At 52.1% G+C, this 25,911-nt stretch overlaps 1 protein-coding gene across 25 annotated transcripts in view; it reads left to right on the forward strand.

The window, feature by feature from the left end:
• EXD3 (exonuclease 3'-5' domain containing 3) overlaps nucleotides 1-25,911 on the forward strand; it is a 95,498-nt gene that overhangs the window by 49,553 nt on the left and 20,034 nt on the right. For 20 of the 25 annotated variants that reach the window (XM_070518300.1, XM_070518296.1, XM_070518297.1 and 17 more), the window contains 10 exons: nucleotides 5,412-5,512; nucleotides 11,719-11,792; nucleotides 11,908-11,946; nucleotides 13,973-14,139; nucleotides 14,791-14,929; nucleotides 15,211-15,403; nucleotides 15,519-15,628; nucleotides 16,071-16,233; nucleotides 16,318-16,484; nucleotides 17,588-17,749. In XM_070518300.1, the coding sequence (XP_070374401.1) occupies nucleotides 5,412-5,512; nucleotides 11,719-11,792; nucleotides 11,908-11,946; nucleotides 13,973-14,139; nucleotides 14,791-14,929; nucleotides 15,211-15,403; nucleotides 15,519-15,628; nucleotides 16,071-16,233; nucleotides 16,318-16,484; nucleotides 17,588-17,749 (1,315 nt within the window). Of the gene's footprint in view, nucleotides 1-5,411; nucleotides 5,513-11,718; nucleotides 11,793-11,907; nucleotides 11,947-13,972; nucleotides 14,140-14,790; nucleotides 14,930-15,210; nucleotides 15,404-15,518; nucleotides 15,629-16,070; nucleotides 16,234-16,317; nucleotides 16,485-16,856; nucleotides 17,308-17,587; nucleotides 17,750-25,911 lie in introns of those variants that run through there. The other 5 variants (XM_070518298.1, XM_070518299.1, XM_070518283.1 and 2 more) reach the window with 2 other exon arrangements.

Raw genomic sequence — 25,911 nt, forward strand, 5'->3', positions numbered from 1 at the left:
CATCATTTTTTTTAAAAAATAAAAGTCTTATTGAGGTATGATTACTGTGTCATAAACTGCATGTTTGGACTGTATAATTTTATAACTCCTGATATATGCGTATGTCCATGAAACCATCACAAGTGACATACTGCAGCCCTAGCGCCCCTCACTGTCCCCGGGGGGGGGTCACTGCTCTGCTTTGTGTTACTGTAGATTCTTTTACATTTTCTAGAACATTACATAAATGGAATTATGTATTACAGCTTCTTTCTCTCAGCACAATTATTTTGAGATTCATCCTTTTTTTTTCCTCAATGGGGAAAAACTGAAAGCCATCCCTCTGAGAACAGGAACAAGACAAGGGTGCCCCCTCTCGCCACTCTTTTCCAGCATAGTACTGGAGGTTTTGGGCAGAGCATTTAGGCAAGAAAAAGAAAGAAAAGGGATCCAAATAGGGAGTGAGGAAGTGAAACTTGCTGTTTGCAGATGACGTGATTTTATATACAGCAAATCCTAAAGAATCCATCTGAAAGCTATTAGAAATAATCAACAATTACAGCAAAGTTTCAGGGTATGAAATAGACTTACAAAAATCAGTTGTGTTTCTATACTCTAATAACAAACTAACAGAAAGAGAAGTCAAGAACACAATCCCATTCACAATCACAACAAAAAGAATAAAATATCTTGGAGTGAATTTAACCAAGGAGGTGAAGGACTTATACAATGAAAAATATAAGACATTATTGAAAGAAATTGATGGTGATGTAAAGTAATGGAAAGATATTCCATGCACATGGATTGGAAGAATAAATATAGTTAAAATGTCCATGCTATCCAAAGCAATCTACAGATTCAGTGCAATCTCAATCAGAATCCCAATGACATTCTTCACAGGAATAGAACAAAGAATCCTAAAATTCATATAGAACAACAAAAGACCCCCTAATAGCTAAAGCAATCCTTAGAAAACAGAACACAGCTGGAGGCATCACAATCCCAGACTTCAGAATATACTACAAAGCCACAGTAATCAAAACAGCATAGGGGCCCACTCGGTGGCACAGTGGTTAAGTTTGCATGTTCAGCTTCGGTGGTCCAGGGTTCGCAGGTTCAGAACCAGGGTGCAGATGTGGTACCACTTGTCAAGCCATGCTGTGGTAGGCGTCCCACATATAAAGTAGAGGAAGATGGGCACAGATGTTAGCTCAGCGCCAGTCTTCCTCAGTAAAAAGAGGAGGATTGGCAGCAGATGTTAGCTCAGGGCTAATCTTTTTAACAAAAACCACAAACAAAAACAAGAAAACCCAGCATGGTACTGGTACAAAAACAGACACACAGATCAATGGAACAAAATTGAAAGCCCAGAAATAAAACCACACATCTACAGACAGCTAATCTTCAACAAAGGAGCTAAGAACGTACAATGGAGAAAGCAAAGTCTCTTGAACGGTGTTGTGAAAACTGGACAGTCACACGCAAAAGAATGAAAGTACACCATTACCTTATGCCATACAGAAAAACTAACTCAAAATGGATCAAAGATTTGAATGTAAGACCTGAAACCATAAAACTCCTAGAAGAAAATACAGGCAGTATGTTCTCTGACATCGGTCTTAAAAGGATCTTTTCAAATACCATGTCTACTCAGACAAGGGAAACAAAAGAAAAAATAAACAAGTGGGACTTCATCAGACTAAAGAGCTTCTGCAAGGCAAGGGAAACCATGAACAAAATGAAAAGACAACCCATCACTTGGGAGGAAATATTTGCAAATCGTACATCTGGCAAGGGGTTAATCTCCAACATATATAAAGAACTCACGCAACTCAATAACAACAAAAACAACCCAATCAAAAACTGGGCAGAGGATATGAACAGACATTTTTCCAAAGAAGACAGATGGCCAACAGGCACATGAAAAGATGTTCAACATCACTAATCATCAGGGAAATGCAAATCAAAACTACGCTAAGATATCACCCATTAGAATGGTGATAATCACCAAGAGGAAAAATAACAAGTGTTGGAGAGGTTGTGGAGAAAAGCAACCCTCGTACACTGCTGGTGGGAGTGCAACTGGTGCAGCCACTATGGAAAAGAGTATGGAGATTCCTCAAAAAATTAAAAATAGAAATACTGTATGATCCAGCTATCTCACTGCTGGGTATTTCTCCAAAGAACTTGAAATCAACAATACAAAGAGATTTATGCACCCCTGTGTTCATTGCAGCATTATTCATAACAGCCAAGAAGTGGAAGCAACCCAAGTGCCCATCCAATGATGAATGAATAAAGAAGATGCGATGTATATATACGATGGAGTACTATGCAGCTATAAAAACAGACAAAATCGTCCCATTCGCAGCAATATGGATGGTACAACACCTTGAGGGTGTTACGTTAAGTGAGATAAGCCAGACAGAGAAAGACAAACACTGCATGATTTCACTCATATGTGGAAGATAAACAAGCACACAGACAAAGAGAGCAGATCAGTGGTTACCAGAGGGAAGGTGGGTGGGCACAAAGGGTGAAGGGGCACGTATGTGTGACGACTGACCAATAATAATGTACAAATGAAATGTCACAACTTTGTAAACAATCATAACCTTAATAAAAATAAATAAGTAAAAAAGAAGGGTGCTATTCTGTCTTTTTTTTTTTTCAGTACATCAGGGCACTGAAGTTAGCAGTGAGCTCTCTCTCTTTTTTTTTGAGGAGATTGGCCCTGAGCTAACATCTGTTGCCAATCTTGCTCTCTTTTTTTCTCTCCCCAAAGCCCCAGCACATACTTGTATGTTCTAGTTGTAGGTTCTTCTAGTTGTGCTGTGTGGGACGCCCCCTCAGCATGGCTTGAGCAGTGTGTAGGTCCGCACCCAGGATCTGAACTGGCGAACCCCGGGCTGCTAAAGTGGAACGCACAAACTTCACCACACATTCACACAGCCGGCCCCCATATTGTTGTTGTTGTCAGGAGTTCATTCTTTGTGTTGCCGAGTGGCGTTCCAGTGTATCGATGGACCATGTTTCTTTATCCTTCACCTGTTGATGGACATCTGGGTTGTTTCCAGTTTGTGCCTGTCACAGATAAAGCTGCTGTGAACATTCATGGCCAGTCTTTGTGTGGACGCGTGCTCTCATTTCTCTCAGGTGAATACCTAGGAGTGCACTGGCCGGGTCACATGAGAGATGTGTATTCAGTTTTTTGAGAAACCGCCAAGGTGTTTTCCAAAACGGTTGTACTGTTTCGCATTTCCTCCAGCAGCAAAGGCAAACTGCAGTTGCTCCATATTCTTGCTAATACTTGGTGTGATTGATCTTTTGCCCTTTAGCCATTCTAATAGACATGTAGTGATATCTCATTGTGGTTTTGATTTGCATTTCCCTTATGACTAGTGATGTCAAGCATATTTCCATGTGCTTATTTGCCATCTGTCTGTCTTCTTGGGAGAAGTAGCTGCTCCATCTTTTGCACATTTTTAAATTAAGTTGATTGTTTTCATGTAACTAAGTTTTGAGAGATTTAAAAATACAATCTGGGTAAAAGTCCCTTATCAGATATGTTATTTGCAGACATTTTACCCTTATCTTTTCAGTCTTTTAATCATGTCTTTCAAAGAACAAAAGTTCTTAATTTATTGAAGTCCAATTTATCAATTTTTTTAAAAAAAAAATCATGGATCGTGCTTTTAGTGTTGTACCTAAGAAATCTTTGCCTAACTCAAGGGCACATTTTCTCCTATGCTTACTTCTAGAAGTTTTATAATTTTAGGTTTTACGTTTTTTAGGGAATTTTTTTATATATGATGCTAGCTATAGTTGAAGCTCTTTTTTCACATGTGGATGTCTAAGTGTTCCTTTGTTGTAAAAGACTGGGCGTTCCCGTGAGCTGTCCTCACGTCTTTGTCAGCTGTCCGAATGTGTGCAGGGCTGTCTCGGGACTCCCCACTCTGTTCTGTGACTCGTCTGTCGGTTTACTGCCAGCACCGCCTGGCTTTGACTACTGTAGCTTTATGGTAAGTGTTAAAGTCTTCACTCTCCAATTCTGTTCTTCTGACTCAAAGTCATTTTCATTATTCTAGAACTTTTGCATTTCTATATGAATTTTAGAATCCGTTTGTCAATTTCTACCCCCCAAAAAAGCCTCCTGGGCAGGAGAGCATAGCCAGGGCTGGGAGACCTCAGTCAGCGGACGTGGAGGAGCGATTAAAACAATCACGAATCTGTGATCCAGATCTTTACGGAGATGCTGCGTCTGTGATAAGTGACAGACTATACACAGGAGCTTTCAGAACACCGAACAGAACTCTGGTCAATAAAACATACAATGGCAAATGAAAAGCTTAACAAAAGGTTTGCAAGATAGATTTGAAGATTTCATCCAAAAAGTAGTACGAAACAAAGAGAAGGAAAATCAGAGAGAAAAGATTTTAAAAAAACAATTTGAGATTCTGTCAAAAAGGCCCAGTACCCAAATAAGGGGAACTCCAGAAAGAAAGAAAAGAGAACCTGGAAGGGAGGAAATTACCAAATAATTCAATGAGGGCCGGTTCCCAGTCAGAGGGATGTGGCAGCCAGGCTGAGTGGGTTTGCAGTGTGGCCAGCGAGTGGACAGGAAGACCCACGCGGTGGCCAAGAAGAACCCTCAAAACCTCAGAAAGAGCAGGGGTCAAACGGGGCCCTGAGCCCAGTGCTCAGGGAAGTTCTTTCACCCCAGAAGTCTCAGCTCAGCCGAACCCCCAGGCAGAGTACAGGCCTCACACATGCACCGTCTCCAGATGCACATTCCACGCACCCCACCTTGGCAGACTGCTGTGGAGTCGCTCTGCCACAGCCTGGACGTGGGAGGGGTGCAAGGTGACACAGACCACAATGGGCAGGGGTCTGGGGGGCAGCCATCGGCTGGGGGTGGGTGTGGCCTGCTCACCCCGTGGTGAGCCCGGGGTAAAGTCAGCTCGGTTCTCAGGACGGGAAACTAAGGAAGCAATAAAACTAGACAAGTACCAACCCCGTGGAGAGCTGGCGATTGTGGCTTAGCTGCTGATAATATTTGCACAGTTGTAGTATTGTAAACGCAGCATGTACGAATTAACTGAAAACTCGGATATTATTATTTGGGGAGGATGAGGAAGGAGAGACTTCCATGGTGAGGTGTCCATACAAAATACCTAAAACTGAACAATCAAGAGATCACAATACAGGTGAACTGGGAAACATGGACACAAATTCTAGACCATGACAAAATTGTTGTGCAAGGAGCTGGCGCCAGGCGGGGTGGGGTGACATGCTGCCTTTTCTATCAGCATTGTAGAATTACTTGGCTTTTAAACTGTGCACGTGTATGACTGATGAAAATAAAAATCTTAAAATGTATTAACTTAAAAAGAAAGCACCGCCAGGCAGGAGCCATGTCTCTCTCCCCGCAGGCAGCACCCGAAGGTGACCTCCTTGAAGCTGGAGAAGCTGAGCCCCAAAGTGCTGAGTCGGCAGGTCCTGCACCTGCTGGAGCGGTTCGGTCTGGACCCAGGTGAGTGAGGCCTCCACACCCTGCAACGGGGGCGGGTGAGCCCACCTGCACACGCCCAGGGATGCACAGGGCTAGTGCGGCCTGTGGTTCAGCCCCACCAGGATCTGCCCACCCCTGTGTTGTCTTCCTGTCTCCTGCCCTGCTCCGCCTCTGCAGCCCACCCTAGGCCTGGTCACTGAGCAGCAGACTGGGGTCTGCGAGCCCCTCTGCCCACCTGGCTTGTCTGCAGGGAGGTTGGGCCTGGCCTGTGCTCCTTCCTCCTCCCCCGTGGTGATCATGGGCATCCTTGTCTTTCACTCACTTCAAAGGAAAAGTCTTACTGATTATGTTTTGTAGATTATTGATAATGTAGATTACAGATTACTGATAATGTTTTGTAGATTCACTTTATTAGATTATGGAAATTCTACTCAATTCCTAGTTTGCTGAGACTGTTAATCAGAAATGGATGTTGAATTTTATCAAATGTTCTTTCTGCATTATCTGTTGGGATAATGACAGGCTTTTTCCCTAGTGGTCTGTTAGTACGTTGGATTACACGAATTGACTTTACAATGTCAAACCGACCTTGCATTCCTGTGGTAGCCCCATCTCAGTCATGTTGCATTACCATTTATATACATTGCCAGGCCTACTTTGCCAACTTTTTTTTATTTAAGGATTTTTGCATCTGTTTTCACACCTGAAGTTGGACTCAGACTTTCCTTTCCTGAAATGTGTTTTTTTTTTCAGGGAATTTGTCTATTCCACTTACAGTTCCAAGTGACTGTCAGAAGTTGTTCATCATATCCCCTTGCTGTCTTTCAAGTGTCTGTAGAATTCTTGATACTAGTTATTTGAGCCTTCTCTTTTTTTCTTATTTTATTTCTCTTGATCAGTCTCACTGGAGCTTTTAGCCTTTTCAAGTAACTTTAGGCTTTTTGTCCCCAGTTCTGTTGAGATATAATTGACATATAACGTTGTGTTAGTTTTAGGTGTACCACCATATAATGATTTGATGTACATATATCTTGCAAAATGATCACCACAAAAGTTTAGTTAACATTCATCACCTAGATAGTTAGTTTTTTTTCTTAGCGTGAGAAATGCTAAGGCCTATATGATATGGTATTGTGAACTTTAGTCACGTGCTGCACATGACATCCCCAGGACTTGCTTACCCTATAACTGGAAGTTTGTACTTCTGACTCCCTTCATACATTTTGCCCACACTCCCCACCCCTGCCCCTGGCAGCCACCATTCTGTCCTTTGCATCTAGGAATCAGTTTCTTTAGATTCCACATATAAATGAGGTCAGATGGTATTTGTCTTGTCTATCTGACTTACTTCACTTAGCATAGTGCCATCAAGGTCCATCTGTATTGTCACAAATGGCAGGATCCTTCTTTTTTATGGCTGAATAATATTCCGCTGTATGTATATTCCACATCTTCTTTATCCACTCGTCCATCGATGGACACTCGGGTTGTTTCCATGTCTTGGCTGTTGTGAATAACGCTGCAGTGAACGTGGGGTACAGATATCTCTTGAGATAGTGATTTGTTTCCTTTGGATAAATACCCAGTAGTGGGATAGCTGGATCACATGGTATTTCTATTTTTAATTTTTTGAGAAATCTCCATGCTGTTTTCCATTGTGGCTGCACCAGTTTACATTCCTACCAACGGTGCGAGAGGGTTCCCTTTTCTCCACGTCTTTGCCAACACTTGTTACCTCATGTCTTTTTGATACTAGCCATTCTGACAAGTGTGAGGTGATATCTCACTGTGGTTTTGATTAGCCTTTCCCTGATGATTAGTGATGTTGAGCACCTTTTCGTGTACTTGTTGGCTCTTTGTATGTCTTCTTTGGAAAAATGTCTGTTTGGGTCCTTTGCCCATTTCTTATTGGGTTATTTGAGGTGTTTTGCTTCTGAGTTGTATGAGTTCATTATATATTTTGGATATTAGCCCCTTATCCAATACATGGTTTGCAGATACTTTCTCCCACTCCTTAGGTGGCCTTTTCGTTCTATTAATGGTTTCTTTGCTGAGCAGAAGATTTTGGTGGGACATCATCCCATTTGTTGATTTTTGCTTTTGTTGCTTTGCTTTTGGCTTTTTTGATCCTCTCTGTTGTGTGCCCGCCCCAGCCCACTAAACTAAATTTTAAGCCTTCTTTCTTCTTAAATATATTCTCCAAGTTTCAACATTATTATTATTTTTCAGCTCAAGGTATTTTCTAATTTCTCTTGTAATTCTTTTCTTTCACCCATGGGCTAATTAGAAGCGTGTTTCCTAATTTCTAAGCTATGTGACATTTTTAGTTATCCTTCTGGTGTGGTCTCTTAGCCTCATTGTGATCAGAGACCATATTTCATCTAATGTCAGTCGTTTGATTGGGTTGAAATGTGCTGTTATGAAGAAATCTATCTTCTCATCTTTGAAAGCAATCTGTCTTTTTTCTCTGGATACTTTTAGGATCTTCCTTTGTCTTTGGTATTCTACAGTTTCACTGTCAAGAGACTAGTTATAGATTTCATTTTATTTATCTTGCTTGGGATTTATTGGGCCTTTTGAGTCTGCGCATTGGTGTCCTCAACGAGCTCTGGAAGTTCTCAGTCATTGTCTCTTTAGGCATTGCCTCTTCCCCTTTCCTCCCTCGAGCCTCCTTCTGGGACGCCGCATGACCGCTCTTCTCCTCTCTCCTCCGTGGGTTTTAACGCCATGTGTATTTTACATCCCTTCTCTTCTGTGTTGTGTAGTCTGGGTAATTTCTTCTGCTCTCCCTTCTACTTCACTAATTCTCTCTTCATCTGTGTCCAGCGTACTATGAAATCCATGCACTATTTATATTTCGATTGTTGTATTTCCAGCTCTGGAAGTTATAACTTGGTTCTTTTTGAGACCTGCCATTTTACTCTGTATGGCTTCCTGTTCCCTGAAGATATTTATTTATGTATTTATTTTTGAGGAAGATTAGCCCTGAGCTAACATCTGCCACCAATCCTACCCTTTTTGCTGAGGAAGACTGGCCCTGAGCTAACATCCGTGCCCATCTTCCTCTGCTTTATATGTGGGACGCCTACCACAGCATAGGTTGACAAGTGGTGCCGTGTCCGCACCCAGGATCCGAACTGGTGAACCCTGGGCCACTGAGGCGGAATGTGCAAACTTAACTGCTGCACCACTGGGCCAGCCCCTGAAGATATTTCTGATTTTGCCTTTTTTTTCTTTGAACATCCTACTCCTAGTTGCTTTCTGGTCTTTGTCTGAATTTCAGCCCCCTCCTTGGCTGTCACTGTCTGATTTCTCTGCCTCACTCACTGGGAGGCTAGTCAGCATCAGTGTGTGTGCGAGTCTCCAGCCTTGCATGAAGGTGCCGGCCTGCAGAAAGGAGAACACTGTTTGTGGCTTTTTGTAAATATGGAGGCGCAACATTGAGAGGTTTTGGTTCATGATTTTAAACAGCCCCTCTGCTGGCATTAGGTGTGAGGATGGGAGAAACAAGAAGAGGTGTGGACATCTGCAGACTGGCAGTGGGTCCATCAGGGTCAGCCAGGAGCAAAGAGCTGCTGGCCCTGCTGGCAAAGGGGACGCAACCTGAAGCATGGGCTGGATCTGAGAGGACTGGCCGGGCAGTGGGACCCCTGAGGCATGGGGAGGGGAAACAGCTGCCCGAAGGGGCCACCCTCAGGCTGTAGAATAAAATCAAGAGGGTGGAGTTTTAGACCCAGAAGCTCCAAGGAGGGGCCCAGCCCTGCAGTGCCAAAGTGGCTGGGCTGACTGGAGTGTGGGGCCACAGTCCCTGCAGCTGAAGAGCTGCCTCTGTGCTGACGCCAAAGGAGTGGACCGGGGGCAGGTCCCTCTCCCCTCTCAGGAGCCCTGCCCCATGCAGAGGTCACCTGCGGGCCTGTCCTGGGCACCAGGTCAGGGAACCCTGCTGGTGTCACTGAGCGGGAAGGTGGAGTGGGGACACCCAGGCCAGGCTGCCTGCAGCAGGGGCTCCCCGGGGAGCTCGGCACAGGATCACCCGGAGGGGTGATGGTGGCTGCTGTCGAGGTGAGGGCTGTGCCGCCTCCCTGGCAGAGGCTCCCCGACCCAGGACCCAGGACCCTGCAGGGGGAGGGAAGCGGGTGTGAGGCCTACGGACCAGGCGTATGGGCAGGCCGTGCAGGGGGCCACGGCTGGGCCTGGGGTGCAGGCTCTGAGCAGGGCCATCCTTCCTTCCGGCAGCCCTGCCACACCTCCCTTGACCGACCTGGCTCCCACTCGGGGTTGGGTTGTGGCCTCGGCAGGCCCGCGGCCTTTGGAGGCCTCAGACTGGCCTTAGCCCAGTGCCCCCAGGACAGAGTGTGCCCCCTTGAGGGTCCACCCCACACGCAGCCACAGCCATGCCCGAGGCTGGAGCAGGTTTGGTGCCCAGTTCCCCTGGATGGTAGGCCCTCCTCTCCTGAGCCTGTGGAGGGCTGGGAGGGCCGGCAGACAGAGGGCGGGGCACATGCTTCCTGTGGGTGCCCGGGCCAGTGGCCCCGCTGGGGAGCAGGGAGGCTGTCCGCCCGGGATACAGGTGCCCACCCAGGCCTCCCGCCATGTGCGTGCACCCCGGGCCCTTCGGCAGCTTCCCCAGCTGGCTCCAGGGGTCTGTCCCAGACAAGAGGCCTCAGGGTTGCAGGGCTGCCCCTTCGCAGGAGACCTGGTAGTTCCTAATTTGAGACAATACAAGTTAGCATTTCAAGGTCCTAAAGACTGCCCACCCAGAGGGAGGGGGAGCGGCGCCCCCTGCAGTCCTTGCCGTGTGTCTGTCATCGCGGCGTGTCCTCTGTTGGTGGACAGAAAACAGATAGAGAACTGGAGGTCCTGCTCGCCCCTCCACCCTGAGCTGCCCCCAGCCCACCCAGGCCAGGGTCCCAGGTGGAGCCCAGGCACGAGGCAGCGGGACGCAGTGTGGCCCAGGTCTTCGTTGGACATCAGGTGGTCGGGCCTCGCTTGTCTGCACCTTTGCCTGTGAAGATCTGTTTCCTGCAGCGTGAGCAAGAGCGTCCGGGTTTGGGTTGGCGCTCAGTGCGGGCTGCCACGTGAATTCCTCCTGTTAGTGTGGCGCCGTCTCAGGAGGCATTGGACAAAGTACCCCACTGGCAAAATGATGTGTGAAATCGTAGGCGTGTCAGGAAAGCTGGTTTCTGTCTGTTTGCAGATCTGAGTGTACGTCCGCTGCAGCAGGAACCTTGGCCTTTGGCCTTTGTCTCTGCCCAGAGGGCTCCTCTTTCAGCAATTCCTTCCTTCTTTGAGGAATTCATTCATTTCTGCATGCCTGCCTCAGGTTTTGTCTAAGCACCACCTGTGCAGTGTTGTCAGGGTTCCCAAGTGGCCTGCAGGGCACATCCGCAGGGTCTGGAGCCCTCCAGGTCCTGCATCTGGCCTGGGCAGGAAGGGGAGTGAGGGCACCCTGCCCCCCATCCAAAGAGTGGCTGGTTGCCTGCCTGGCGAGCTCCAGCCTCTGGGCAGTACTGGCCTCTGTTGTGCTCAGATGACATCCCTGCAGCAAAGGTGCTCCCCGTGCTGGGCGTGGGTGCTGGCCGGGGCGGCCACAGCCCTGACAGGCAGGTCCCGGCTGAGGTCCGGGGAAGACAGGCCCCCACCGAGAGGCGTGGGTGGGCAGGGCTCTGTGGTCAGCATCCCACCAGGACCCACCAGGGTTCGAGGACAGCCGGCCCCATGAAGGAGGAACAGCAGCTGGCTGGCTGGCTGGGCAGTGCCCTTCCTGGGCCTCCTCGGGCTCTGGATGGAATATGGAAGTGAGGCTGTGAGCAAACGTCAGACTGTAAACACGTGAGCAGGACGCCCTTCCTCAAGGAGTTCACACTCCGGTGGAGGAAGGACCTGCGTGTCCTGAAGGGCCCTGCCCGGAGAAGAGGCGGGAACGTCTGGTGGGCTGCTGCCCTCAGGACACCTGTGCAGAGGGAAGCTCAGCCGGGGGCACCGTGGGACTCAAGGTGCTGGTTAGAGGGGTGGGCAGAGGGCTCTGGGGCCCTGCCCGGGCGGGGGGCACCCACCTTCAGGCTTGGAGGGCGGCTCTGGTGTTGGGTGGAACCAAGCAGAGGCCAAGGCCGCCGGGGGCGGGGAGAGTGGGGGGGAGGGGAGTGGGAAGATGGGCAGGGCTATGCGCCCCCCAGCCCGTACTGGCTCCCCGGCTCCCCGGCGCTGAGCCCGGCCCTCTCTTTCAGCCTTGTGTCCCAACGTTGTGGCCCAGCAGCGCCTGGCTGCCCTGCGGTACCTGTGCTACAAGCGGTTTGTGGAGGTGCGTGGCCCTTGGTGGCAGGCGCGAGCTCGGGCCTGTGCGGTGGGTGTCCCAGCAGGCCTCTCGGCCTCTGGGCTGCTGCTGGAGAAGGTCACCTTGGTGTTCACTTTTGCAGAGAAGCATGTCTCAGGAGAACTGGGCCGACCACGTGCAGGTGAGTTTGGAGGGGTCCTGTCAGCCCCCACCGGGCTTCTGGAGGCCCTGCCTGGTGTGGGCACTCAACTGAGGCCTGGGCAAGGCCAGGGGACGAGTTCCCCTGAGAAAGTGTGTGCATGTGGCTCACGTGTGCGTGGGTGTGGCCAGACAGCTTCCAGATGGCTCACGAGCTGCTGGGTCGGTTCCCCCGATGGCCTGGCAGGTGGGGGAGCAGACGATGCAGAGAAAGGGCCCCTCCCCTCTGAGCAGAGATGCCACACCTGAGGGGAAGCTGGACCCCGGGCCTCAGGTATGCCCACCCCTGTCAGAAGGCGGTGTGCAAGAGGCACACTCAGGGGGCGGGCTTTGCAAGAGGACCCCACTGGGTAAGGCAGGGCCAGAGTGGCCCGGGACCCAGGAGCCCCCTTCACCTGTCCTGTCCAGGGCCCCAGGCGATGGAGGAGGAAAGGTTTGCTGAAGGTTCCGCCATGTTCACTGAGAGAAAATGCTAGACTGTCCTCGGGTGCCCTGCTTGCTCACGGCTCTGTACGCCCCCGAGGCCCAGTGAGGGTTGAGCCCCCAGACCCCTAGAAAAGAGGCAACTGCCCCCTGGGGTGATGCAGGGCAGCGAGTAGTTGGACTGCAAGGTCCATGCCCAGGCCTGGGGCCGCAGATCCCATCAGGACAGACCCTCTGGCAGCCCTTGTCCTTTAGACCTGAGCTGGAGGCGGGGGTCACCATGGAAGCCAAGCTGTCCCCTGACCCCAGGGGTCTTCATGAGCACGGAGCTTCCTCAACCCCAGATGAAATGGCCTTGGAGGAAGGTGGGGGTCTGTGGGAACCCGGGGGCAGCGTGTACAAGAACTGTGGGCCGGTCAGTGGACCTGGGAGTCACCTTCTCCTGGGCGGACAGCATAGCATCTGGTGTCCTGAGTGGCATCCAGTGGGGGGCAGCGCTGAGCCACCCCTGGAGTGATGGGGGGGGGGGGTGGTGAGTGAGTCACCAGAGAGGAACTCGGACCCGCGGGCAAGTCCCGGAAGGCCAGTCCCCCCTGGGTGCCAAGGCCGAGCCAGCCGGAAGGGCAGCGGACATCCTGAAGAATGTGGAGGGGTTTCCGCATATTGTCGTCCACGTGGGAACCCGCAGCCTGTGGGAAGCGGACGGCCTGCAGCTACTGGGGGCACAGCGCTGTCTGGGGAGGTGGCCCTGCCCATCAACCAGCAGGGCTCCTCAGGGAGCACGGAGGCCCTGGGGGCCGGAGGTCAGAAGGACGAGGGGCTCAGACTCCAGGCAGGGTGGGCTCCCATCTCCTCTCACTGAGCTACGGCGACCTGTGACTTCATGGACACGAGAGCTCAGCCAGGACTGAGACCTCCATCGGAAACCTGGTGGTGCAGCTGGCCAGGCCTCAGCCTAGGTTTCCTGAGGCTGGGGTGGGAGGCCCTGCGGCTGCGTGAGCTTCTCTGCTCCTGCACTGGGCACTGGTGTGGAGCCCCCAGCTGGATGAGAGACAGCCTTGTGTGGCCCCCATGGTCACTGCCTCCCCAAGGGCCACCCTGTATGTCCAATCTCTGGACCATGGGTGCAGGAGTGTCCTGTGGCCTCACCCACCCCTGAGCTTAACAGCTGGTCAGAGGGCTGGGGGTGAGGAGGTGCCAAGGGGGTACAAGGGTGGAGAGGATGTTCTAGAAAGACGGTCCAGGGGCGGGGTGCCACGAGGAGGGGCTGTTGGCAGATCTGGGCAAGAGCAGCAGTGTGGGGTGGGGGCTTGGAGATGAGGAGAAGGGCCTGGCTGAGGCCGTGGAGTCGGGCTGGGCTGTGGGCTGAGGATGGTGGCCCTTCGCCCTGGCCCTGTCGAGGCCCCTCAGTATCTCAGTCACTGCAGAGTGGTGGTCACGGGAGCTCTGGCTTTCAGGGGACAGTCTCTTCCTCCCAGGGACTCAGAGCCAGGTCTGAGGAGTGAGGTGTGGGCCTGGGGCTGCCAGGACTGTCTCAGCCCCTCAGGGCAGAGCCAGGCAGTTCAGTCCACGTCCTGTCCCCCCAGGACCTAGTGGGGCAGAATGAGTGGCTGCAGGAGCAGCTGCTGAAGCTGCTGACCTCTCACAGCGACACGGCCACAGCCGCCCAGTGTGCCCTGGACCTTTCGCTGCCCGAAGCACGGCTGCCGGCCACAGTGGCCGCGGAACTCAGCCGACTCAGGCTCCAGGAGAGGTGAGCACCCCCTAGGCTCAGGTGGCCACAATGGCGACATACTCTTGGGAAACAACTCCATGGGTCACAAATGCCAGTGGCTTAGGAATTAGAAAATAAGAGAAAACCAAGGGGCTGGCCTGGTGGCCTAGTGGTTAAAGCCCCACGTGCTCCACTTTGGTGTCCTGGGTTCCTGGGTTCGGATCCCAGGTGCAGACCTGCTCCACTCATCAGCCGTGCTGTGGAAGCATGCCACATACAAAATAGAGGAAGACTGGCACAGATGTGGGCTCAGGGCTAATCTTCCTCAAGCAGGAAAAAAAAAGGAAGATTGGCAACAGATGTTACCTCAGGGTCAATCTTCCTCACCAAAAAAAAGAGAGAAGAAACTAAGAATGGGCGCAGGCTCTCACTCCCAGAATGCAGGGTGCAAAGAGCAGATGGGATCCTAACCACCATGTCCACAGACCCAAGAGCCACATCCCCCACCAGGCTGCACTCCCCAGGAGCCGGAGGAACCACATTTGGGAGGGCAGGGGTGTGTGGGTGGAGGATACAGGAGGCCAGGCCCAGCAGACCCCTGCCCCTCCGGGTCAGCCCTGCTCCAGTCAGGCTGGACGTGCTGGGGTGGGTTGGGGGCACCAGGGACCCAGGGCACTGGGGGTGCCACAGCTCCACTCCTCCCAGGATGGCCGAGGCACCTTTTGAGGACAGGAGGGACGATTACTACCAGCTGCCCGTCACCAGGGAGAATGTGCACTTCCTGGCCTCGTGGGAGGACCTGGCCAGGCACGAGGAGGAGCTGCTGCAGGTTGGTTACCAGCTCTGGCTGTTCGTCAGGCCTCTGGGTGCTGGGTCCACAGCAGCCCCCACCGCACCTGGCTCTCCATCCTGCCCCACCCCCAGGCGCCCCGCAGAGCGGGCACTCATCCCACCGACGTGAGGCCCGCCCTGAGACACCTGCCCTTGGGCACTTAACCTCTTCTTGGCAGAGCTCACGGGGTGATGAGGCCCTCCCAACGCAGACCACCTCAGCTGGACTCTGGCCGTCAGGCTCAGCTGTGCCAGCTCACACTGCCCCTCTGTTTGCAGCCAGGCCTGGTCGGCGTGGACCTGGAGTGGAGGCCCTCGTTTGGCACGGGGGGCCGGCCCCAGGTGTCGCTCATGCAGGTGGCCGTGGAGGGCCACGTGTTCCTCCTGGACCTGTTGGTGCTCTCGCAGACGTCCCAGGCTTTCTCTCAGCTGGTGCTCCGGCTGCTCTCAGACCCCTCCATCACCAAGCTGGGTGAGCACAGCCCCTGGCCCTGCACCCCAGCCCTGCCTGCCCCAGGGGAGGGTGCTGGGGTGAGGCTGGGGCCTCTTCGTCCAGTGGCTGTCACACCGATAGCCCTTGCCCCTAGGTTATGGGATGGCAGGGGACCTGCGGAGCCTAGGAGCCTCCTGCCCTGCCCTGGCCCACGTGGAGAAGCAGCTTCGGGGCAGCCTGGACCTGCAGCAGGTGCACAGGCAGGTCAGTAGGGCAGAGGTGGGGACGGGGTGGGGGCATCTGTGATCCCAGGGGGTTGCTCCCCGCTCTACTGAGTTACCCACACAGCCACGCCTGGGCAGGGATCTTCCACCACAAGCTGGTGGGCTGTCTGTGGTCAGGTCTTGCTCATGGTCTCTCAGTAACTTTTGGGCTGGCCCCAGCCCTGCTCCCTGGCCACAAGTCACCAGGGCCCCAGAGCACAGGGTCCCCCAGGGAAGGAGTGTCAGCACACAACCCCACACTTTCCCTAGAACCAGCTCTGGGCTCCTCTCCGAGGAGCTCCTTGCACACACCCTTGGGGGTTAAGACATCACCCCCAGAGCTGACCAGTGACTGCCTCGGCCGCCCACACCCTTCTGCCCCAGCACTGGCTGTTCCTTCTCCAGGGCAGGCCCCTCACCCCCAGGGGGCACTGTCTTGGCAGATGCGGGTGGTGGACATGCCAGCCCCCAGCGTGGATGGGACCAAGGGGCCGAGGGGCCTCAGCCTCCTGGTGCAGCAGGTGCTGGGCAAGCCCCTGGACAAGAGGCAGCAGCTCTCCAACTGGGACCGGCGGCCACTGAGTGAGGCACAGCTGGTCTATGCAGGTGCGCAGCCCCCACTTCCCCCCACACTCCTACACCCCCACACCCCAAACACTGGAGGCTGACGCCAACCCCTGCCCACCCCAGCCACCGACGCCTACTGCCTGTTGGAGGTGTACCGAGTGCTGTGCAGAGACCCCACCCGCTTCCACCTGTCGGAGGACCTGGCCAAGAGCCTGAGGCCAGGGCGCAGCCAGAGACCGGGGGCCCGGGAGCAGCCCAGCCAACAGGAGGCCTCAGCCCTGCCGCAGCAGGTGGGTGAAGTTCCTCCGGGTCCCTTCATCAGGATCCTCAGGGAGGAGAATCACTGTCCTTAAAACTGGGACCTTACAGGGGTGGAGGCCTGGGGGGATCAGCTGCTTCCAGTAGGGCTCGGGTGCCTCCATGATGGACCCCCTGCCTGGAGAGAAGGAAAGCAGAACCATGGGTTAGCTTCCTGGAGGAGGAGGGGTCCCCAGCCCTCCTAACACCAGGTCTGATGTGACCCCGACCAAGGTTCAGGGCAGCATCTAGCTGTGTCCCCCTGCACATGCTTGGAGATTAATAACAGAAACCTGAACTGAGCTGGGTGGGGAGGGCCTGCAGGGCAGCGCCGGCCCCAGCACATCCTCAATCACTCCAAACAGGAAGTACAACTACTTTACATCTGAGGGAAGACTTCTCTCCCACCTGGGAACAGCCCAGCCAATCAGAAACACTGCAGCCCAGCCAATCAGAAACGCCACAGCCCAGCCAATCGGAAATGCTGCAGCTCAGCCAATCAGAAACGCCACAGCCCAGCCAATCAGAAATGCCGCAGCCCAGCCAGTCAGAAATGCCACAGGCCAGCCAATCAGAAATGCCACAGCTCAGCCAATCAGAAACGCCACAGCCCAGCCAATGAGGAGCCCTTGTCACCCTGATGTGATCTTCTCCCCGAATGGACTTCCCTTTAGAGCAGCCCCTCCCTCTCCACTTTTCTCTATAAAAGCAGCTCCCTCTTTGTTCTCCAGATTTGCGTGTGGTTTGCTTAACATGTGTATAGTGAGTTACAATTCTTTGGACTATTCCCAAATAAACTTGTTTGAGCCAAAATAACAGGCAAATTTGCTTTTTAAGTTGACAGCCCTGAGCCCCTTGCCCCAGTGCATACACAACCCAAGAATTTGTGTGCAGGCCCCTCTTGGGGTCCGGGGTGGGTGACCTTGTATCATTTTGCCTGTCTGTTTTTTCTGCTGTTTTCTGCACTGAGTGCATATTGCTCATGATTCTCTTTTTAAAGTGAAAAAAAAGAGCTGACCACATGGCCCCCAGGTCCCCACCACGTCCAGAGTGGGCCAGAGGTGGCCATGGGCTGCTGAGCAGGTCTGTGTTGCAGGTGCCTGTGGCTGAAGGCGAGGACACCACCCCGGAGATCCAGGCCAGAGCCTTCCGCGTGGTGTGTGACAGCATGCTGCAGGGGCTGGCACGGAGCCTCCGCTGTCTGGGCGTGGATGTGCTCGTGCTGGGCACCGGCGAGGACCACCGCAGGGCGGCTGAGGTGAGCAGACCTGGGGCTCAGGGCCCTGCTGTCTCCCTGTCTGGCCTTGTGTCCATTAGGAACAGGGCTGTGTCTGGGGTTGCCACAGAGGGCAGAGCTCCCCTGAGTTGTCAGGGACACTGTCGTCAAGGACAGAGATGTTTACAGCTTCCTGGCACATGGGGTCTGCCAGCTGCAGCCCTCGTGGCTCCTTTGGTGAGTGGGCCTGACACAGGAAGACCCTGGGTGGTCCCAGTCCCTCATTGGCCTTTGGCCCCTGGAAACACTGCATCCATAAGGCCCTTCCCTCCTCCCAGAAGCCAAGAGGAGATGCTGGTCATCTGGGGTGCAGGGTGCTCCCCCTGCAGGAGGCTCTGTTCACACCCACCGCAGGGAGGGACCAGCCCAGGTTCATAAGGAAACCCGGACCAGGGGTCTTAGAATTTCAGGGGTCTGAACTTGGATGCTGAACTTTTTTTTACGGGTTTATTTAAATATAATCCATGCTACACAATTCACTCATTAAAATGCACAATTCATTGGTTTTTTGTACGTTAGCAGAGTTGTGCAAACGTCACCACAGTCAATTTTAGAACATTTTCATGGCCCATTAAATGGTCTCTCCCACCACCCCTTCCCCCAGCCCATGGCAGTTTGGTTTCTGTCTCTCTAGATTTGCGTGTTGTGGACATTTCATAAAGTGTAATCCTACAACATGTGGGCTTTTGTGGCTGGCGTCTTTCACTTGACATAGTATTTTCCAGGTTCATCTATGTTGTAGCATCTGTCAGTGCTTCACTCCTTTCTATGACCAAATAAAGTTCCATTGTACGGATGAACCACAGTGTGTTTATCTGCTCTGCCATTCATCAGTCAACACTTGGACTGTTTGTACTTCTTGGCTGTTGAGAATTGAGCTGCTGTGGAAGAGCACAGAGATGGCTGTATCATCATTTTCATTTTTAATATGTGGTTTCTTTCATACATTTAAAAACATTCTTCTGGGAAGGGGTCTCCAGGCTCACCAGAAAGCTGGCCACTGCACAGAGCTGTTCAGGGGCCCTGGGACTGCAGAGCAGTGGGGTCTGTCCATCAGTAGGTGGTGTGTAACAAGAACACACTGCCATTCCACGCACACTGCGCTAGGCCCTGGGAAGGCAGCCATGTGTGCTTCAGCTCACCAGATCCTTCCGGCACACCCAGGAACGGTATTCTTCGTGTCCCTCCCTTGCTAGTGAGGAAGCTGAGGCGGGAGAAATAGAGACCTGCCCGTGCTGCTGGCCTGAATGTGGGGAGGCTGCGGGGGCAGGCAGAGCTGGGGGAAGACAGGCCCTGCCTGGTCGGAGCCCCGTCTCCTGTACTGGACCCTGGCGTTCCTGGCGAATGTCCACTCTCTCCCCCATCCCTGGCTCCTCGTGGGCTGCGTCTCCTGGAGGCCTGGTCCCAGCATTTAGGAAAGGAGGAGCTGGTTGTGCCAAGGGTAACGCTGGCTGCCCTCCCTATAGAAACCCCTCTGTCTCCTAGCCAGAGTTGTTTCCACCTTATTGGGGGCTGCAAGGACCAGCCTTGCTCCTCAAGGACGCGAGGCAAGGCATCAGCAGTCCGGGACCCGGGGCTCAGGGGGAGGTGACTTTCCACCAGCCCCCGAAAGTGCAGGGGTCTCCACCAGATGGGAGGCAGGGTTGGCCCCTTGTTCTCCCTCGCCATATTATACCTGTGAATTTTTACATTATGTGGCAAAAAGGGTTTGCAGGTGTAATTTCCTAATCAATTGACCTCAAAATAGATTATTTTGGATTTTTCCAAATCCAAAATTTGGTGCACCCAGTGTCGTCACGTGAGCCCTTAAAAGCAGAAATGGAAGGCAGGAGCCAGACTGAAAGCCCAGGAAGGCTTGGATGTGCTGTCGTTGCTTGAAGGTGGAGGCCGCACGTCAGGGAGACAGGGACCTCACTCCTGCAGCCACCAGGGACTGGGTCCTGCCGGCACCGAGGGAGCCTGGGAGTGGGTGCCTGCACGGAGCCCAGCTGCCAGCACCCTGGTTTCTGTGTGGAGCCTCTGAGCAGAGCCGCAGGGCGCACCTGGACTAGACTCCCACCGAGCTGCGTTTGATGCTGTGGAAGCTGCTGTGGCAAGACTAGACAACACCCAGATTGTGGTGCCCGAGGGGGGCGCTGCTGCAGCCGGCACCTAAAGACGGGGAAGTAGCGTTGAAATCAAGTAGTGGGCAGAGGCTAGAGGAGTTTTGAGGGTCCTGCTAGAAAAGGCGTAGACGGCCTTGAACAGGCTGCTGGTAGACATGCGGGTTTTTAGGGCTGAGCTGGTGAGGGCTCAGGGAAGGGAGGGGAAGAGCAGAGAAAGCTGGTCCATCTGGGGAGCGCCTACAGAGCTGAGAACAGACTGCTGGTGGGAATGCGGGTGTGGAGGAAGAAAGGGAAGCTGACCTGCTGGAGCTGGGATGTCTATGCCCAAGAACATGAGAACATCCCAGGTTGTCAGACCACAGGCACCCCAGTCCCCTCCCTGAGGGACACAGGACATGGGATTCATTGGTATTATTCATGACGTGAACCTGAGAGGTGCAGGCCAGGTCCTGTCCTCCGTGTGCTAACCTGCTAGTTATGGCCGAGTCTCAGCGGTAGGCTTTCCACAGTCCTTGTAACTTGTTCCGTCTCCTAGGTCTTCTGATCCGAGCGCTTAGTGAATTCTGTATTTTCAGCACAGGCTCTATGAAGTGGTGGGCTCTGTGTTCTCCTTCATCTGTCTCTGTAGCTTCGAGGCTTGTTTGCTCAGGTGAACATTCCGGACAATTGGGCAAGTGTGTGTCTGTTCAGTCACACCCGTAATGCTCTCTCTGACGCAGGGACAGCCCTTACGGCATTTTCTGTAGAGAACCGCTTTTGCAGTGGGAGCCATTGCATCCCTTTGGCTGTTTTAATGTTTTATTCTATGGATCTTCCCAAATCACATGTTTCCCCATCAGACCTCCTGAGTCGATGGGTTAGTCCTTTTGTATAAAAGGGTTATGCTTTGGGTTTCATTTTCTGTACCTTTCATGATGAGCATTCTCAATACACTTACAAGCATTACGAAAACAAGAAGGCACTGCTGGCGAGGGCTCAGGGAAGTGGGGCCACCTGTCCCTGGAGGAGGAGTGGTCCCTGCCGCACGGTGGCCGAGAGCGCAGTGGTGCTGTGTCCTGAGCTTGAGGGGGAGCAGGCCATTCACAGATGAACTGAGGGGTATTCAGCTGTGAGACCTCCCAGCAGCTGAAGGTGCGGCCTGGGTCTCCTTGCTGCTTGTCATCAAGGGTGAGAGGAGATCTGTCAAGTGAGAAGGAGGCAGAACTCAGTGATTTGGGAAATTCTCAGCCTGTCCAGATGGCATAGGATGCTAAAATTTATGACCGCTCCCAAAAGCCTGGCTGCGAGAAGAGGCCGTGTATGTCTACACGAAAGCCAAAGGTCAGAGGGGGCAGTCACAAGAGTGGCGTGGGCCTTGAGGACCTCACCCAGACCTGAGCCCTCAGCCACCTCAGCGAAGCCAAGGTTAGAGGAGAAATTCCCTCCGGGGTGGACGGCTCCAGGCCGTGCGCACAGTGGTCCTGCTGCTCGTGATCCCCCGACGGCCTGCCCTACGGGCCCAGATGTGCCTGGGCAGCCCCACGTCGTAAGCCAGTTCTTGTGATCAGTCTCTCTCTGTCTCTCCCGCTGGTTCTGCTTCTCTAGGCGACCCTGACTCAGACAGTTGTTGGTTCCAGAAGTGGTTCCAGGGTAGGGTCTTCAGGATGCGTTCTCCGCGTCGGTCTCCTAATCTGATAGATTTAAAGGCACTGTCTCCAGTGGTAAAGAGGTCACTGGTGGTCCGTGGTGTGATGTGGCAAAAGTTACCCAAAGTGATGCCATTGGATGCCCCTGGTTGAATGCCTGCAGAAGGAGAGATTCTGAGTGACCGTGCATTTGCCGCTCAGGACACTTGAGTCACAGTAGCGAGTACAATGGGACCGGCTGGCCGCTCTCACTGTGCGGGGAAGTGGGAGACGGAGGGATGTGTGCAGGCTGCACGTCCCCGGCTCACGCTCTGCATGAGGATCCTGAGAGCTTCTGCATCTCAGAAGCATCTCTTCTGCTGCCCCAGAAGCAGCCCTGCTCTCCTGAAGCCGCAGCTGAGACTGTGGAGACTACCCCAGAGTCATGCTGTGACGGGCTGAGTTACGACATGAGCTGCACTCCCCGTTGGTGGTGTCAAACCGTCCGTCTTCCCACTCCTGTTGGTGTAAAATTATAGTCAGTGTTTTTTTTTTAAAGATTGGCATCTGAGCTAACAACTGTTCCCAATCTTTTATTATTATTGCTTTTTCTCCCCAAATACCCCCAGTACATAGTTGTATATTTTAGTTGTGGGTCCTTCTAGTTGTGGCATGTGGGACGCCGCCTCAACATGGCCTGATGAGTGGTGCCATGTCCATGCCCGGGATCTGAACCTGCGAAACCCTGGGCCGCCAAAGCAGAGCGAGCGAACTTAACTACTCAGCCACGGGGCCGGCCCCTATTCCATGTATTTTAACTCGTCTTTCTCTGAGTCTCCGTGAAGTTGAGTGTCTTTTCACATGTTCACTAGCTCCTTGTGCCTTCTGCTCTGTGAACTGCCTTGTGCAAAAGAGGGTTAATGGAGCAGGTCGGACACTGTCCTGAGAACAGCCTGCTTGCAAGGCTGGTCCTCGGCTGGCCTCGGGAGCGTGGCTGGTAAACGGTTCCCTGGCTGAGGTGAACCTGTCGCTAAATGGTGAGGTGGCTCCCTGTGCCTGGACCATGCCACAGCGTGGTCTCTGTGGACACTTGTTCCTTCCGGCCGTCTGCAGTGTGGGTGTCTGCCAGGCAGAGCCCCGGTACAGACATCAGGTGCTGAGTCTGACGGACAACACGCACTGCACGTGTTATTACAGCCGTGAAGGAGCGGCTCTGCTTGTCCCAGTGGCTCTGCCGGGAGCGGACTCTGGAAGCTTCTGCCTGGTTTCCTCTGCTCTTTGCCCTCCACCTTTCCCGCTGCTGATGTCACTTTGCTTCCTTTCCCCGACGTGAACCTTCGCCGTGAGCAGGACTGTTCTGAGTCCAGTCCACCTCATGAGTCCTTGGACCCGGGGGTGGTTTGGGACCCTCGGCCCCTCTGCCCGAGTCGCCCTGGCAGCACACTCGTCTTCGTCCCTCTGGCTTCACCGTCCCCTTGACATCTGGCAGGACATGCCCGCCTGGTCCTCCTTTGCCCTTTGCCCTTTCTGTAAGTTTAGAAAGAGCCCATGGGTGGGGGCTCTGCTTGGCACTGCACCCACTCGTAAACCACGTCAGGGGACAGTGCGTCTCCCACCCACGATGTTTATCTGACGTTTCTCTGACGTGTTCCACGCACAGTGAACACGCTGCACGAAGCCCTGTGCGTCGTTGGTTAGGGCCGCCCGGAGCTCTGTGTTTTTGCTGCTGTAGCAAACGTGCTGTTGTTTCCTGTTGCAGGCGTGCGGCAGCTCTAGGTTGCCTCAGAATTGGTCTCCTATCCAGAAACCTTGCGAAACGCCCCTCAGTTTTACTGAATCAGCTGTCAATTCTTTGGGGTTCTCTTTGTGGGTATCACCCCCGAACAATGATAGTTTTATTCCTTCCTTTCCAATCCTTGTAGTTTTCGTTTCTTTCTCTTATGCTATGACATTATCCAAGACAGTATTGAATCGGAGCAGTGGTTGTGGCCGTCTACCTCGTTTCTTAGTTAAAAGGGAATGTTCAGGGGCCCAGCCCAGTGGCGTAGTGGTTAAGTTTACATGCTCCGCTTAGGCAGCCCGGGGTTCGTTGGTTCAGATCCTGGGCGTGGACCTACACAACACTTATCAAGCTGTGCAGTGGCGTTGACACATAGAAAATAAAAGACTGGCACAGATGTTAGCTCAGTGACAATCTTACTCAGCAAAAAGAGGAAGATTGGCAACAGATGTTAGCTCAGGGCCAATCTTCCTCACCAAAAATAATAAAAATAAATGAATGAGTGAATGAATGAATGAATGGGAATGTTCACGTGAAGTGCAATGGTTGCTAGACAGACTCCCCATCCCGGGATCCCACGTTGGCTGCACGTTTTTGTTACGAAAGAGATTGGGTTCCGCCTAGTGCTTTCTCTGCAGCTGTTGAGATAATCATGGACTTTTTTCCCTTTAATCTGTGAATGTGATGAACCACATGCTTAGCATCTTTAATTTGGAACTGACCTGGCGTTTTGGGGTTGAACCCCACTCAGCCGAGAATCTTCCCTTTTTATGTGTCGCTGCTGTGGTCTGTGGTTCTCGTTTGGAAATTTGGGTCTATCTACAGAGTACGTCTGACACAGAACTTTTCTTTCTCGTCATCATCTTTTCTAGCCTCATAAACAAGTTGGGAGTCTCTCCTCTTCTCTGTTTTCTGCAGCTTTGAGTACTGTTTAGATTATCTTCTCCTCAGATGTTGGCTGACTTCCTGCAAAGCTTCCTGGGCACAGCATTCCGGGGCAGGAGTTTCTAGCGCTGATCCTTTTTATGTAATAGTTGTAGGATACCTAGTTGTCTGCATCTTCTCCAGTCGCTTTTGGTAATTGTATCTTTTTCTGGAATGTGTCCATTTCGTCCAATGTTTCTGATGCCTAGAGAGGCTGATCCTCTGTTAAAGCTGGGCTGTGTCTGGGCTGTGTCTGGGCTGTGTTCGCGCCCACCCTGCTTGCTGCTCGCACGCGTCCCCCTTTCTCCTGAGCTCACAGACAGCGTCAACTCAGTGAGTCTTTTCAGGGAGCCAGTATTTGGCTTTGTTGATCCTCTCGGTTGCATTTTTGTTTTCTATCTCATTAATTTCTATTCTTATCTTTATAGTTTCCTTCCTTTTGCTTTCTTGGGGTTATTTCCAAGTGGCGTGCTTAGCTCTGTAATTTTCAGCCTTTTAAATTTTACGATGTAAACATTCGAGACCATAAATTTTTCTTGAAGTGGTGTTTTCACCGCATTCCATCAGTTTTGATATATAATGTTTTCATTATTTTTTAGTTCTAGTAATTTTTGAGTGTCCATTATAATTACTTATTTGACTTAAGAATTCTTTAGAAGGCTGTTTTTCAATTGCAGAAAGCTTGGAGTTTTGGAGCTTTTTAGTTATCTTTTTTTTTTTTGAGGAAGACTGGCCCTGAGCTAACATCTGTGCCCATCTTCCTCCACTTTATATGTGGGACGCCTACCACAGCATGGCTTGCTAAACGATGCCATGTCCACACCCGGGATCCAAACTGGCGAACCCCAGGCCACCGAAGTGAAATGTGCGAACTTAACCACTGTGCCACCAGGTCGGCCACTTTAGTTATCTTTTTAAAATGGGTTTCTAACCTAACTGAATTATAGTCAAGGAGCAGAGTCGGTATACTGCCTATTTAGATACTTGTGAAGACTTGCTTTGTAGCCAAGTCGATGATCCTTTTTCTAAAGGTTCCGTGTGGACTCTAAAAGGATGCGTATTCTTCCCGAGTCGTGTTCATGTCTCTCTCTCTCATGCCTCCAAATCATCTGCGTCTTATCTGATTCTTTTTCTGCCCGATTCTGTCAGAGGCTGAGAGAGCTGTACTGCCATCTCCTATGATGGTGGATTCATCAGATTCTCCTTGTAGTCATGTCAGTATTTGCCTTCTATGTTTTAAAGTTGTGTTATTAGGTGCATGTGCATACCATTTTTAGAATTCTTTTATCTCCCTCTTGAGTGACATTTTCTCCAATCACAAGGTGAGCTTCCTTGGCTCCAGTAAAGCTCTTTGCCATAAAGGCTGTTTGAACTTAGAGCAGGACATTTCTCCAGCAGCCTTTGGTTCATGTTCGTACATCACATTCTCTTCCTCCACTTGCAACCCACCTTTTACTCTTATATATTAGGTGCATTTCATATAACTGCTTCTGGCTGGATTTTTTAAAACTTTAGTCTGACAATCTTTGTTTTCAACTAATTAGTTTAGTCCATTTACATTTATTGTAATTTGAGTCTAGCTGTACTGTCCTAATTTGGGCTCTATATCCATCCTACTTTTTCTGTTCTTTTTTCCTTTTGTTTCTTGTATTCTTTTAGCTTCTTTACCCTTCTTCTGTTTTTCCCTGTATTAGTTTCAAAGTTATAAATTCAATTTCTGTTCTTCTAGGA

This window comes from Equus asinus, chromosome 10 (genome assembly GCF_041296235.1).
Source record: "Equus asinus isolate D_3611 breed Donkey chromosome 10, EquAss-T2T_v2, whole genome shotgun sequence".
In the NCBI taxonomy this organism is placed as follows: Eukaryota; Metazoa; Chordata; class Mammalia; order Perissodactyla; family Equidae; genus Equus; species Equus asinus.